Here is a 16,326-nt window from a genome sequence, read left to right as displayed (position 1 = left end):
AGGTCATCAATAAAGATATTGAAGAGGACAGGCCCCAGCACCAACCCCTGGGGAACACCACTCACGAGCCTTTATTTCAGTACAATAAACAGCTGCATAAAAATGGTAAAAAGTCATATTTGGGGCTGAACTTTCGTACCTGCCAGAACTTTGATCAGTGGAAGCTCTAATGTGCAAAATAATTTCCACAAACCTTGAACCTGTAAAGTAAGATACAAATCAGCACCAGTATTAGCAAACCTTATTCTAAAAACCATACGATAGTATCATTATGTAGATCAATTTTTCAGTGAGCAGTATTTCACTTCATGTATCATTTATTTTTATAAAGACAAGGCTGGGTGAAGTATGAAATACTAGTTAGTGTAAATTATAGCATCCAAACACTATATTCAATTATCAAATTGTTTTATAAGGAAAGGTACAGTAATGGAAACTAAGAAATTTGCACACCATTTGTCTACATTATTTTTAGAATAAAGTCCACTGCAATAGAACATTTCTTCATTCTTTTTTCTTATTCACTTGAGCAACTAAGCAACCATTCAAAATTCAATATTTTATTTTCATTAGGAAGATGTAGAAAGGTGGGACTATGTACCCAATTTAGTTGCAAAGAACAGGATGGTTTTTTTCCTCTCACCATTGCAGCAGTCAGACAACAATAGTTCTCTCAGAATTTCTGTGGGCTTGTGGTTGGTGTTGCTGTACCTTAGGTGTTTCTGTTGCCTTCATTCACAGATAGAACAATTGCTGGGCCACTTAAAAAAATCCAGCCTAACGTGGCTCCATCAGCTGCTTTTCTCAACCCTTACACTATATTTTAAATCAGTTTCAAGGAAAGCCTCTGGTGTCTCATTATACAGGACAAGTTTAGATGAGAAGTTAGGAAGAAATTCTCTACCATGAGAGTGGTAGGGGTCTGGAAGAGGTTGGTCAGAGAAGCTGCAGATGCCCTATGTCTGGAAACATTCAAGGCCAGGATGCATGGGGCTTTGGGCAGCTTCATCTAGTGGGAGGTGTCCCTGTCATGTCAGGGAGGTTGAAACTAAGTGATCTTTAAGGTCTCTTCCCAGCTAAACCATTCTATGAAGCTATGCAACTTTCTCCAGAACCTGAGCATATCCCTAAATTTTGAAACCTTTTCAAATATATAACAAGAAAACAAAACAGAACATTAAAAACTCCTAAAAACTCTTGAAATGTATTCTGAACTTCACCAAGGATTAATGCAACATACAGTAGCAGACATGCTAAGTTTTTGTGCTCAACAAAGACAATCTCTAAACGTGTCTACCGAGATAAATAACGACACTGCTTCAACTCTTAAACAGTTTTTGGATTGTTCATATAGCTTTAAAATATAGAATGAAGAAGCACAACTTTTTGATTTTTTCCTGTTCTTAGGATCTTCACCTAAATATTTAACTCTTGTAGAGGAAACTTCTTCAACATTTGCTTTGAGTAAACATTCCATTCTTCTGAAAACAGTGGTAAATTTGATGGACCACTTCATCTTACATGTTGTCTAGTACTATAAATCAGTGAAGTTTGAAACCTTTTATTTTATTTCCATAAGAGATTCTGATTTGAGAAGCACACCACTTTGTGATAACACCTCAGAAATTATTGCTGAGTAACTACTTATCAACTCTTACCTGTAAGTCATGAGCGAGGCCCATCATTATAGTATAAAGTTTTTGCAAATTCATAACCAAGTTTTGATGCTGATAAAAAATAAAAGACTTTTAATATTAGTATTAAAATATTCAGAGCAATATTTTTAAAGTGATTAAGTTATTAAAGTATATTTCCTGCATTTCCCTTTAGTAATGCTAAATACAATAGGAACATTTTAAGACCTCCAACTGTTGCGACCTGACTCTGAGCTACCAAAAACAAAAATTACAAGCACAGGAGTAAAGACAGTATGCATTCAAGATCTTACTTGTTCCATTACTTACACGTTGTACAGACTGTGTGATGTTAATTCAGAATTCTATTTTTAACTTCCAAAACTCCAAAAAATTTAACTGTTATCAGTACTGCCTTTCTTCTGTGCCAAATTATTCACCTCCTTCTTCTGCAGGGGTGTTTCACAGTGAAACTAAGATGACTAAAAGATTGTTTTGATATGCACACAGACAATCAAAAGCCACATGCTAAACCAACAGAAAACTTTAAAATTATTCTAAGATGTCTTTCTAAGCTGAAACTTATCTAGATACATTGCATTCAATTTAACTACATAGAAGTTCATCTGCTCAGGGCAACAAAGATGGTGAAGGATCTAGAGGGGAAGACTCATACAGAGTGTCCGAGATCTCTTGGTTTGTTCAGCCCATAGAAGACAGGGTTATGGTGGTCTGCAGCCTCCTTACAAGGAGAGCATAGGGGCAGTTCCTGACTGTCTCTTCCCTCTGTAGACCAGCTATCCAGAAAGATCCAGAAAGGTAGGTGTGAGAATTACTTGGCACGAGGTGTTAATAACCCAGGAAGGAAAAAACAGCCTAAGAAAAATCAGAAGGGAATATATACATTATATCCCATGAGACTATGGAATTTTGGGCAAGTGTAGAAATCCAAAATGCAAGATAATTATGCTAGACGCAGTGTAGTACTGACTGCAGATTCTTGTCAGTGCTAGTCTGGGAAAAAAAATCTGTAGTATATAGAACTGCAGAATGCTCAAGCTTAGTAATTCTTGTTCAACAGCATCAATAAAATGTGTATCAGATGGAAGACTTGGAGAAGAAAGGAATTTGGGGACCATTAGAACCCTATCTTCTTTAGAAGATAATCAGATCACATTCAGCACGTCCTCCTCTATATCTACAGAGTTGGAGACTGACTTAGATGTGGCTAGTTTTTTGCGAGCAGGGTATTCCAAGGTCATTTCTACTAAATTAATATACATAGTCAGTGTTCCAAATAAATTTAAAATCCATCTCCAAAGTGAGAGAAAGGCATCTTTCCGTCAGGAATAGTAGGTAGACTGATTGACAGTGGCTATGAAATCATCTGAAGGCTTCACACTTAAAAAAGCACTGACAGGGCTCCTTGGGTATTTTGGAAGTAATATATCTTCAGATACACCATTCATCCTATGTGTATATTAGAAGACTCCAAATTATTCTGTGCTCATTCTATTATTTGCATCCCTAGAGGAACACTAAGAGTGGCTCTTTCACTACAAGATGCAGAAATTTCTCTACAGACCTGCAGATGGTCTGTGATCTTGTTACCTTACTGCTGTTTAATAACTAGAGTTGGAAAAAGATCTGGAAACAAATCTGCTTTTTCCACTCAAACTGAGGAGGAAAATGCTTTTATTACCAGACTAAGTTCTCAGAAATCATTGTACCAAATCTGTCTGTGCTACTCATTCCAGTTCCATGGTTTACACTTGATGTATTCAGAAGATTTCCTTCAGTCCCTCTGGGATGAGAATACAAAAGCATTTTACTTGCTATCAGATTTACATTATGCTCTAAGATTGCACAGAAAAATGAAATTAATGTTTCAGTTTGAATGAAATATTTCAAGTAAGTAATAAAAACAAGAGTATGTGTAACGTAACCAGATAAAATATCACTGGACATGGTACTCAACTGGAAGTAATTGAGCCACAAATTATGATGTAAAACAGAAAGATTATCACTGATTGTTGCCAAAAATATTTTCTTACAGGTCTGATGTCAGAACACTCTGGTTCTGTAGGGCTTTTCATCTGCCCTGCCAGAAATGTAATTCTATTCTTGCCTGCTTTGCTTAAAAAAATCAAAGTGGTTGAGCAAATTTCAGAATCTTCCTGAAGAAGAATCTGTACAGGCTAAATAGATCTTCAAAGAAGCAGGGGAAGGACCACTCTCTTCCGCTCTCTCTAAGAGGCTAAGGGCCTTCCTGATGTTGGGAAAAGGTAGCCCTGGATAGCTTTTTCTTTTTGAGCAGTCCTTAGCAGGAATTGCTCCATGAGCTGTACATATCACCACTTCGCTGTGTTCAGGTGGACTCTCAGAAACTCCTGGTTGTGTTTCTACACAGACTTAGATATTAGTATATTTAAACACGTTCCCACGTCTTTGCACTGGAAGAGTCAGCTGTCAACCAAAAGGTAAACAATCTATTCCCCATACAGTGTATAAAAACCTGCCTCATTTACACAACTCCCTTTTTGGCCTCTTGTCTGCAAAAGAGCCCTATCTTTATGCGAAGAAAAAGAGAAGTCTGGAATTGAGGCATTACTGCAGACACAGTCTATCAGCAACGCTTCATCCATTATTTGATCCAAAGAGAAAGAAGAAGGAATCCAAATTACTTGTAGGTGCACAAATACAAAGTCAGAATTGATCAAAAATAGTTTATATTACAATAAATTGTAACAAATTGCAGAGGAAAGCATTATGGCACAGACAAAAAAGAACCATCACAAGGACTTTATTACACCAATCTAACTTATTTTTAAGAAAAGTGTTGTGCCAAGAGTAACAGAAGTGTGGAAGACACTTAGTTGCAGGAAGTTTTAGTTCATTCTAAAAACAGAAAAAACAATTGAGTCTGGCGAGACAATTAGCAGAAAGATGGCAAAACAGAAAACAGAAACTGTAAAGAGAAAAATCACACATATAGAATTGCCATAACGTACTTGTCAATATGTACATCCCTCTACTACAGAGCTTGAGATACTTTTTGTTCACCCTACTTCATTCTTCTTGATGTCAGCTACACAGGAATCCCATTACTTATTCAAACCTTACTGCCACTTTTGCTTTTCCTAGACCAAGGCTGTGACAAGAGACTATTGCTTCTTTTAGAATTCATATCCAACTGCATATTTGTCTATATGTTCTTCTTCATGAATATTCTGGATACTAACTTCAAATCGTTTGACTTAACTATTTGCTAAGATATCAGCAATCAGGATTATAAAGCTGAGAAACAAGAAGTCAGAATAGATGCGATTCCCAAAATGGAAACACATCTTTAACACTCCGTAAATAAACCTCAGTAGACAGTAAAACACTTCCGTAGTACTGGGAATAACTTCATGAAATTCATTAAGCATTCACTCTTGTTGAGAATATAAACTCACATACATCATACTTGCGATTTGAAAGTTCATATTTTACTCCCTACTATTCCTCAGTATCACTATTAACAAACAATGCCTTCACCAGAAAATTGTAAGATTCAGCAACAATATTAATGACAGTTAGCTAAAACAGGCTAAAAGTTCTCAGGAATTAGGGAGCAAGACTTCAGACATTCTAGAAATAAAAGCTGGAAATTAGTTTGCAGACAGCTGAAAGAAAAGACCAACTTTTCTACTAATTAACATTGCTACTGAACTTCAGGATTTGGATATAGAATTCTGCAATTGTTCCTGGCAAATTAGGTGCAATATTAGTAGAATTCAGTTAACCCTTCCCTTTCATCCCCCTTTTTAAAATTAGATTTCTGACAAGCAGCATTAACACAATCATTTTCTATTCAAAAGGCATAATCTGTAATTTTTCAATATTCTTACAAGCATCATTTTCAATATCTCCTTCCTCTTTTAAATCAACCATTAAAAAAACTAAAACAAACTACTTACCAAAGAATTTCTCAAAGCACCTGTATCTGTATTTACTGTTTCCACTGAATAAGATTTTTCAAAATACTGCATTAGGCATTCAAAAGAGGGAACTGTGTCACTGGAGTTTATCAGCCACGCTGCAATCCTTGGATCCAACACGACGCTCTCTGCAACTACAAAAATCAGTTATTTCTGACAGTTAAAATATTTAAGTCACTTCTTGGATAGATAAATACTTCTAAAATTTTGTCCACCTGTCCTGTAGACACACATTATGAATACACCTAAAATGATAAATACCTTGTAGCAATCACTTTTAAAATCTGCAACATATGAATATATGAATTCACATGAGTACATAAAGCTTTGATCTCAAAAATCACTTCTGTCCTGCAGAACCTTATGTCTTTATGCTGCACTTTCTCTTAGATCCACATAAATACATGGGATTGAACAAACCTAGTGCTGTTTAATGTCATATGCACTGTAGTACCACAAAGAAGAGGGGGGAGAAGCTAATAACTAGAATTCTGAGATACAGCCAAAGATAGATGTAAGCACCCTCTTAAGGAATCTTTAAGTAATTAAGTTCAGACAACAGCCCACAGGTACATGCTTATATAAATTAAACAATTCCCAGCTATACAACCTTCAGACTTGATTAGCTGGAAGACAGTTCAATGTCCATTACATATGTGACAGCTACAAGACCAATCTGATGAGAACCAGGCTTGTTCATCTCCGCTGATTTAACTGCTGCTGAAAAGCACTTTATGTTGCTGCTTACCAGATGACAGGGAACAAGACCTTTTTTCCCCTGAAACAGCTTGGCCTGTGCTGGAGCAGCTAGATAAATGAAAGATACTTCAGCTGCATGGTTTCATGGGAAGGTTTTACGTAGTTCACCACCCCTTTCTTCAAATACGAACAAGTTCTTCACCTTGGAAGCTAACAGATGCTAAAGGAGCAGCCACAGAAATTGTCTCGAGGACATCCTGCTGAGTGCACTACTAAGAGATTCCTTCTCTTTTTTTAGGGACTAGCTTGATTTGCAATGATGCAGCTTAAAGAAGTAGACGAAGGCCTGAATTCATTTGGAAAATAAAATTTAGGTATGCCCATAGGACTTTTACTGTTCTTTCAGCAGGAAATAATCTCTACAGTGATTAAATGAAAAGTACACAACTGTGCTGAACAGGATTGCCATCAACTTAGACGATGCACTGTGAAGAGGCAGACTAAGCAACACAGCCTCACTGAGGGGCAGTAACACTGCAGGCAGCTGATGGTTGTTGGAAAGACGTCCCGAGGTTGCAGGAAAGCACTGTCCAATGAGATGCTGGACATCCACAAGTCCATGTGACAACTGCTTGAAATGTGCACTGATTTTTTTTTTTTAATAAATAAAATCTGAATTCTACTCAGAACATGTGGAAAAGAGAATCCTGCTACCAAACAGTGTTTGTGAGCTATTAGAGATCCTCCAATATCTCTATTTACAATGCGCACAAGAGTCTTCACTTTAATAGTGATGAAGAATCAAACATCCCAACCATTTGCTCTTTCTTTCTCAAGTAAGATTTTCACTAAGTCAGCTCAGTTGTAAAGAGTTGTAACCAACAACTCAGTCCTTGAAAGGGTACGACATCTGCAGCGTTAGGAGTAAGATATGTAACTAGGACAGAAGCAACCTGAAAGGACTGCAGCAAAACCAGAGTCAGGCTGAGATAAAAACGACCAGAAGAGATGGTGCAGATTAAAGCACAATTATGTGCAGATTGTGAAATGGTAGTCAAGACTCAAGTGCTGTATACCTCCTCCAGAAACCTTAGTGAATCACAGTGGCAAAGCATGCTACGCTTCACCAGTTTGAATTAACATAACCATGTATTCCACTGGTTGGCACATGGCAGTTTAAGGAAGTTTCTATGGGGAACATGAAACTCAAGGCAATTTAACCTGCTCAGCTACACACAGGATTGTTTTGAACGCTTTTTTTTTCCCCACTGGAAATCATCCTTAAACTTCTCAACATTTCAGCAATTCCTACTCTAAGAAGAAATACACCACCTCAGTGTACCAACTCTCTCTTCAGAAACTCCCCAAGAAAGATATTCTTTTCCATTGTACTAGAACTGTTTTCCAGTATTTAACTAACCACTAACCTAATTGCTTCTGCACCTCGCAATTTTAACGCCACAGGCACAGCTCACAGGATTAAGTCATAGATTAGATAGTTACCTTGTTTCCAGCTAATTCCATTACCATAAATTTGAAGTACTGTCTTCAGGAAATCTTTCGCATTGAAGCAGATAACTGGAACTTTGCAACGTAGTATTTGAAACAACACTTGCCTGCACAGAGAAAGTTTCTGAATGTGCACTATACTGCTATTAGATTTAGTTAAGCCATTTAATTTAAATTTTTAATTAGCAAGTTGTACTAAACTGAACAGCTAATAAAAGGCATTTATTTTAATAAGAATATAGTATTGTATTTGAATATTGATTTTTCAATTCAATACCTGAATCTTCATTCTATACTTAAACACACTAACAGATGGCTTACCTGCATGCATAAAGAAATCTCGACACTTAGAATTAAACACAATCCAAAAGAGCAACTTGCATGCCTATAATACTTTACTGTGCCTAAATGAGATCACGGAATCTTCTAAAGTTACTAGACAATCTAAATTGCTCTAATTGTCTACTGTTCAAAGGCTGTTTAAAACTACTATATCTCATTTTTCCATATCTTCCCATTCTTTTTTGAAAGCATCTATAGTTTCTGTATCCACGACATTTGAAATAGAACTATGAATACATTTCATTAATCATGTGTATCATCATTTTATACAGCATAAAAAGGATAATTCCATATAGGGCTTTCATGTTGATTTATTATTAACAAAATGAAACCACAGTTCTTGGACAGGTTTAAAATATTTTATTTGAAATTTTCTAGGTCATAAGGTATTTCTGAGTATATTGTAGAATCACTACTAAACAACCTCACCATTCTTGGAAGATATAAGCATTTAGAAAAAGTCTATAGTTAGAACGCATAACTTGTTTATTCTTGAGTGTTTGTTGTTTTGAAGTACTTTAAATCCTAACACTGAGTTGTTTACAATAAATCAGTTATTACTGAAATTCATAAAGCATTATGAAAAAGTTTCATCATGTGACTATTACAGTGAAAAATCAATCTACTTCCTCCCATAATGGGATACTACTTCAAAGTCAATAAGGAATAAAAATGGATTTTGGTTATGCTAAGTGGAAGTTCAAACTAAAACCCAACTTGAAAAATTTAGCCCAACTATTAAACAGACGCAAAAAATGCTTTTGTAATTTGTATGTTTCACTGTTACTGGATCACAAGAAAATCTCATTCAACATCTCAAAAGTCATCTTAAAAGCCTACTGCTCTCTGTGCTCTGAAATTAAAAATATTACCAGAGGTCAAAAAGGCTATTTACAATAATCATGTTCTAGGATTACTATGTAAGAAATACAGGGAGGAAACGAAGATTAAATACAAAAAGAAAAATCTTGTGAGATTTGAGATTTATGTTTTTTGAGCCATATCTTCGTAGGGCATTCATACAGCATTTCTAGGTGAATATATTAATACTATAAATTCATATAATACTTAAAGACTGTGTATTAGTATATTAAATATTATCACAATCCCAGCCTCCTCCTGCAAAGAAATCAAGTCATCAATATCACTGCTGCCAAAAAGCAGAATGTTGCTTTATTCTTACATACTCTTACCGGGCAAATTTGTTGTGAGCCTGTTCTTCTTGCTCCCAAAGGGAAGAGCATTCAGTTTCCACATAAATGAATTTATCACTTGGACTAGCAGTGCTCCAAGTACTGGCAGTTGAAGAGAAACTGAGAGAGCAAAGGCGATCTGTTCGACTCTTCACTAATACAACAATTCCCTTCACTGACGAGGCTAAGGTGGTCTGTTAAGCATAATTACAACAGTGTTTCCTCTGAGATCTTTTATGCAATGCCAAAAAAATTTCCCAAGTATTTTACAATATGAAAACTACAAGGTACAATAGTTACTGTATACACCATCGACATAATAAAGAAGGTTGCAAATGCTTCATCCTTAAAAAAAAAAACCAACAAACTACTGTGACAGCCATGGTAGGAAGAAGAAAAAAAATATTTAAAGTCTTGCTTGATGTATGCTAATGAGTGCTTAGCCCAAGATCTTCCAGTTTCTTTAGATTTTATTTGGTAACTAAGAATAAAAGGCAGCCAGAAGTATGAAGATTTATCTCATTATAAATTCGTATTTTGGTAAGCAAGAATATTTTAAACTGCTCCAGATTCCACCCTCCCAATGAACATGGCTTTATGTTAACCAGCCACGTGCACAGTTCAAATAATTCAGCAAAACAGTCACCAAAAACCCACAGTTCACTAACCTGCTCTGAGTTGAGCTGTGAAGAACCATCTAGAAATATCATGGTAGTTACAAAAGCCACTGCTTCTTTTATATTTGCAATCAATTCTCTTTTTTCTTCATATCCTAAACTCCTGATATCACAAAAATCATTTTCAGAATGCTCTGCTTGTCTGGAAGTCCAGTTATATCTCCTCTCACGTGAAATGCGTTTCTTAACAAGTAATCTTTTTTTTCCCAAACAATACGTAGGTACCTCTTGCTTTCTTTTAAGGGGGGTAACTAAATTCTTTTCACCAGCTGCCATGTTTCTTTCTTCTGCTGTAAGGTTTCTTTCTCTATATCCCCATTCAGTAGAGCCTAATTCCCGGTAGAAGCTCGGGATTTCTTTGGTATGTGCCATCCTGACTGTCTCACCAGCAGTCCTTTTTTGAGAGCTGGCAGATGATTTTAATAAGGCAACTGTGGAATCACTGATCTCCTGGAAAAATCAGAAAATGTTCAGTGAACCAATTGTTCAACTTATTAGGAGACACAAAAATAAACATACATGGGTTCATTTAGCTTAGATTTTCAGGATGTGATGCTCTACAGAAAAAAATGTTAGTGATAACATCAAAGAAGAGGAAACTATAGGCCCAAAGAGCATATATATATATATATATATATATATATATATATATATAAATATATATATATATATAAATATACATAAATATATGAATGTGTAAGAACTGTAGACAGACAGCTAATGCACTAAAAGTGTATTCTCCAGTCAAACTGCAACAAGTTTTTACTGTTTAACACATAGCAGAATTTGAATTAGGACACTGAAGTAATTATAGAATCAGCAGTAAGTAATTATCTTTTAAAACTTCAAAAATAGGAACAAAAATTTAATTATCAAGTCAGAATAATAGAGGTGAACAATGATTAACCACAAAGCAGCAGCAGCAGCAGCTTCTGGGAAGAACCAATCATCTACTAGAAATAATGACATAGCTGGAAGTAAATAACAGGCTTTCAAAGTCAGAAGATGTAGTTCCAGAATTTATGTAGAATAATCTTGCTAAATGTGGTGAGTCAAAGTTTATCTCTTCAACATTGCAGGATGGGTTTCCACTACTATTTACATTCATCTATGGCTTAAATCATTCTCATCAAGCCCATCTAAGAGCCAATTAAATTTGCAGTAAGCTACCCCATGCCAAAACTCCTAGATGGACTTGCAGTAAGTGTAATAATCACCAGAGTTGGAGTAAGGAAGGCTGTAGGATTTGCAGCTGGGATAGCGCTGCAGTTTTAATACCTGCAAATCATTTGACCAACTCAATAGACCTCAACCTCAGCCCAAGTTGCGACTGTTCCAGTTAGCCATTTCCATTCTTGGATTAGCACCTAGAATCAGAGTTGGAAGGGACTTCTAAAGGTCATCTAGTCCCACTCCCCTGCAATGAACAGGGACATCCACAGCTACATCAGATTGCTCAGAGCCTGGTGCAGCCTGGCCCTGAAAGTCTCCAGGGATCGGGCATCTCTGGGCTACCTGTGCGAGGGTCTCACCACCCTCACTGTAAAAGATTTCTTCCTTATGTGTACCTGCACACACATTAAATGAATTCAGAGAGATGATTCAACAGAAAAATTAAGCTTCCCAATTTGCAGACATTTTTCTTGTGAACCAGCTCACTTTGATTGTGAAACACCTAGTAGCAGCCTATGGGAGCACCAGAGATGGATACTAAAATAATATTTTAATTTTCACCCACACAGCTGCTCTAAGGACATTCAGTAGACAGAATGACGCATTAATTTAGAACAGCTTATGGAGAGGATATAATATCTAATGGTTCTGTTCTAGACCACGTGGGAATTATATGAGCTAGTTATGGATGAGAGGGTAATTTACAAAACATAAGCCACTTCACTACTGCTACAAAAAGCTTTTTCCAGTATTTTGCAAGGTATTTTCACATGCTAGCGATTATTCAGTCATAGAGGTTTGAGAACATTTTAAAATTACATTAGCTACCCAAATTTGGCAACATTCTACATTTATTTCTGGTCAATCTGTCAGAGAAGACTTTATAACCAGAGCAAGAGGGGGCCAAGACTCTCTAAGGCAAATAGATAGCAAGTGCAAAATAAGATTAAAGTTATCTAAACCACAAATGTATGCAATGTACTGCAACACAGTTTGTTATGGAAGAACTAGTCAATAACAACTTCAAGTCTTCCATAAAACAGTTGCTTTTTTTAGTGGTATTTTACAACGTGCTTGCCTTTTCATTTTTCAGACATGCATCCTTATCATCTAGTTTATCTTCCTTTGTCTTCTCTTTACCTTTAAAAAAAAAAAATATTTTACAGCACAAATGAATCTGACCAGAGCATATAATTTGGTTTATAGAGTGCTAGATTACCAACCCTGTTACTAAAGTTAAAATAATTGCTATTAAGTTTTCTGTGGCAGATGTTTTCCTCAGACTGACACAAATCATGTTTAAAATGGCCCTGCAGGTTCTGAAACATGCATACACAAAAGTATGCTCCATCTCCCTTAAAAAAAAAAATTCGACTTCACTACAAAGAAGAAAACATTTTGTAGGGAACTCAGAAGGCACTTTACTGTAATATTGTAAGCATACACACTGCCATCCTTCAAAACACATTCAATTTTTGTCAAAGCAAAGCTTGGGGCACATACAATAAAAACAACAAAAAAGACACTATATACCACAGTTTACACAAAATCACAGGAGCTGAAAAGGACCTCCAAGAAATCATCAAGTCCAAAACACTGCTAAAGCATGTTGCAGAGGTAGACATCCAGATCTTGAATATCTCCAGAGAAGGAGACTCCACAGCCTCTCTGGACAGCATGTTCAAATGCTCTGTTACTCACAGTGAAGAAGTTTCTTCCTCATATCTGTATGGAACTTCCTGTGTCACAGCATTTGCCTGCTGCCCCTTATCCTGACACTGAACACCTGTGAAGAGCCCAGCCCCATCCATTCAACTTCCACGCTCCAGATACGATATTTATAAATAGTTTAACGTGTTGTTAGGTAGTACTATTCTCAGAAATACTCTTCAATAAAATATTTTCTTTGCATAAGGCCTAGAAAAAAAAATATTGACCACACTCCATTGAGAAGTTACTTCTTACCACATCGCTCACCCTTGCAAGAGAATGGGTATTTTAAGACCAGACAAGAGAGAGCATGGAAAACTCAGACTGATCAAACTGACAGAAAGGTGAGTCATGACCAGCATAACAGCACAGAGTAGGATGGCTGTCAGAGTTGGGTTTAAGACAGAACCCCAGCCCATAGCATAGTTGCTAACCTGAGCACCTCTGAACTACCAGTGATATTTTAGCCTAGAGTTCTTCTGAAAGTTTAAGGAAGGCTTTGTAACGTCAGGACTTTGCACAGCATGAATGAAAAAGTTAAGATGTGCCTTCTCCTTTCCTTCCCTCAACACCACCCAGGAGCCCAACAAGAGAAGTAAAAGAAGGCTGGAATAAAAGAACGAAGGGCAATAGGCAAGCAGCTCTTAAAATTCCAGTGAGCACAGTAAAAACTTCTGTGAAATATGCGCTTCCGCAGTCTGTAATTAGAACTCTTTCCTCTAGATCCTTCTACTGCCTAGCAATTCAAAAAGAAACCAAAAAACACTCATGAGCAAAACACATATTCCTTTCTAACTGCTGGTCCAGAAATCCTGCTGATCTCTGCTACAAAACTTGCATTACCAGCAGCAAGAGATTCTGAACCTAACATACTGCTTTCACTGAAACTGATTATAATAACGTTTTGACTAGGTAAACCAGGATCCTGTATTTAAAAGACTAAAAAAGCATTTTAAAAGACAATTACTTTCCCCAGAAAAAAACTAAGCATATTATAGGCATCTCACACTGTATAATTTGTTACTTATCTCCAGTTAAGATACCTAACTGGTGGGATGCATCAAGAAAACCGAACCTAAAATTCACTCCTCCACAATAATAAGATTATAATTTACAATGATAGTAACATGATTTTGCATTCAGTGTTCTTAACTGCTTAAAGTATCTAGATATTTTTTCTTAACAAGTTCATCCTCCTGAGAAAATAAGGTTTATTTTCTCTCCTTCAGCACACAGTATTCAGTAAGACATACGCAAGTGGCTACACAACTTTTCAGTTCCTGCCTTATGTTAGGAAGTATCACCAGATGGCAGTAGAAAGCCATCCTAGCCTTCAAACTTGGCAAAAGCTGGAGTCTAAAAGTGCTGACACACCATTAACATTATCTACCTCGCTCTACCTCTGGAATTTACATTCACTTTTTCCCCTAGAATTGCACAGAGTGAGCTGGTAATGAGCATGTTTGGGAAGAAAAGACTGTGAGCCTGGAGAGTTCACAGGGCTTCTCCTAATTTTTCAGCACCTGTACTGCAAGTCTTTAGTAGAGTTTCAAGCTGATGCACATTTACAGTGTTAATTAACGCTAAGAAATTCTCATCTATATTACTACAGGTTAGGAAGGAAAAAAACACAGTAAAATTCAGGCTAACAGCAACCTCCCAGTTTCTTGCACTCACACAGTGATATTTAACCAGGAAAGACACATCAAATACTACAGTTATTTCTTAATTCCTGAGGTTCAGTGTTGTGTGCTTGCATTTCAGTTTTTTAACTGAAAAGAGAGACACTTAAGAAGGCCAATACTCACTCTGATTATTTTTTCTGCTAGTCTGAACTCCTGCAGGAATAGACTGCAAAGCTGACATAATCCTCTGAGCAGTATCAGATAAAGGCACCTCAGAAATCCCACATCCTATGTATGATGTGTAATGCTCCATTTTTATGATTAAGCCTAAACACAGAATACACATATGAATTATGCATTGTATCAGTCAGAAACCAGTCTGCACTTTAATTCTGTTTAAGACAAAATACAATGACTGTGTTCAGCCATCCATTTGCCTTAATAGATTTTCTCCCTGACATGCCTAAAGTATTCTGAAGTATTGCAAATAAAAATTAGCAATTACAAAACCTACAAAGTGAAACATCTTGAAATACAGTGTTTTAGTACACTGATAAAAATTATCACAGAATGGCCAGGGTTGGAATGGACCTCAAGGATCATGAATCTCCAACCCCCCTGCCACATGCAGGGCCACCAGCCTCCACATTTGATACAAGACGAGGCTGCCCAGGGCCCCATCCAACCTGGCCTTGAACACCTCCAGGGATGGGGCATCCACAGCCTCTCTGGGCAGCCTCATCAGGTTCCAGAGGTTCCAGTATCTCACCATTCTTCTCTGTAAAGAATTCCCTCTGACGTCCAACCTATATCTTCCTTCCCTCAACTTAAAACCATTTCCCCTTGTCCTTCTAAAAATTATGCAGTCTTAAGTACAGCTAACTTCTAATAAGAGACTGACAAACAAGGATTACTCTGTTATTACTGTTGAAAATACTCCCCCCAATATGTTCAATCTAGCCTATATCTAACATATGCATAACTTTACCTATATCTATCATATGTACAACTTTACTGTTGTTAGTCCTCAAGTTTTAATTCATGGATGTTTTTCTTGATCTAACTGTCAAAACAGCACCAACTTGTGATGAAAGAAGAGTTACTATCATCATGCACAAAGACCAGTAATACAGTTTTAGAAAACATGCATACAAAAAACCTTCTATTTCATAAGTTCTGTATAATTTACATAGTCAAGTATTAATATGACTACATTGGTCAGTGTAAAGTCAATCATGTCTAAAGCCTCTACAAGTTTTAAGCACAGCTACTGATGTTCTCAATTTTACCCTTTCTTTCCTTCCCTCTCCAAAAGCAGCTGCTTTTCCACTTGTAGAGTATGGCGACAAGACAATACATACAAAATACTTGGAGCCACTAGATAAAAAAGCATTTGGGAGAACTAGAGACAAGGCACCCATACTGACAGACTGCTTGACTTCACATGGCTAGATCTGTACAAAGCACAGAACTTACCACAAACACTAGGTATGCACGCAACATTTCCAAAGGACTCAAGATAGTACATTCTCCACCAAGAACTGCTGTTAAGTAAATTAATTCCTCTACAAATATGTTATTCTGATCTTCTTTTACTAAGTTCTGTGTATAAATAGCCTTTCAGGTCAAGTCTGACTATCAACAATACACCCTTTTCTTTACACAGAAATATTTTTCTTAGTTCAAGATCACAAGCAGATTGCTTACAGTCTAACTTGTAACAGAAATTACTTACAAATACAAAAAACTATCAAAGAGGAATAGCCATCAAGCCACATTAA

General features: G+C 36.6%; 1 protein-coding gene across 1 annotated transcript in view; it reads right to left on the bottom strand.

Moving 5' to 3' along the window:
• POLN (DNA polymerase nu) overlaps nucleotides 1–15,024 on the bottom strand; it is a 72,010-nt gene extending 56,986 nt beyond the window's left edge. Inside the window, exons 1-8 of the mRNA XM_042871117.1 lie at nucleotides 14,729–15,024; nucleotides 12,289–12,350; nucleotides 10,029–10,487; nucleotides 9,361–9,554; nucleotides 7,820–7,932; nucleotides 5,597–5,751; nucleotides 1,659–1,727; nucleotides 140–200 (exon numbers count right to left, since the gene is read on the bottom strand). Of these exons, the coding sequence (XP_042727051.1) occupies nucleotides 140–200; nucleotides 1,659–1,727; nucleotides 5,597–5,751; nucleotides 7,820–7,932; nucleotides 9,361–9,554; nucleotides 10,029–10,487; nucleotides 12,289–12,350; nucleotides 14,729–14,891 (1,276 nt within the window). The 5' untranslated portion in view covers nucleotides 14,892–15,024. The remainder of the gene's footprint in view (nucleotides 1–139; nucleotides 201–1,658; nucleotides 1,728–5,596; nucleotides 5,752–7,819; nucleotides 7,933–9,360; nucleotides 9,555–10,028; nucleotides 10,488–12,288; nucleotides 12,351–14,728) is intronic.
• Nucleotides 15,025–16,326: the final 1,302 nt, after the last annotated feature.

The sequence above is a fragment of the Lagopus leucura genome, unplaced genomic scaffold (genome assembly GCF_019238085.1).
Source record: "Lagopus leucura isolate 7727_CA_CO unplaced genomic scaffold, USGS_WTPT01 Super-Scaffold_100004, whole genome shotgun sequence".
NCBI lineage: Eukaryota > Metazoa > Chordata > Aves > Galliformes > Phasianidae > Lagopus > Lagopus leucura.
Note: the sequence above shows the minus strand (reverse complement) of the source record. Positions and strands in the feature narration are given on the sequence as shown.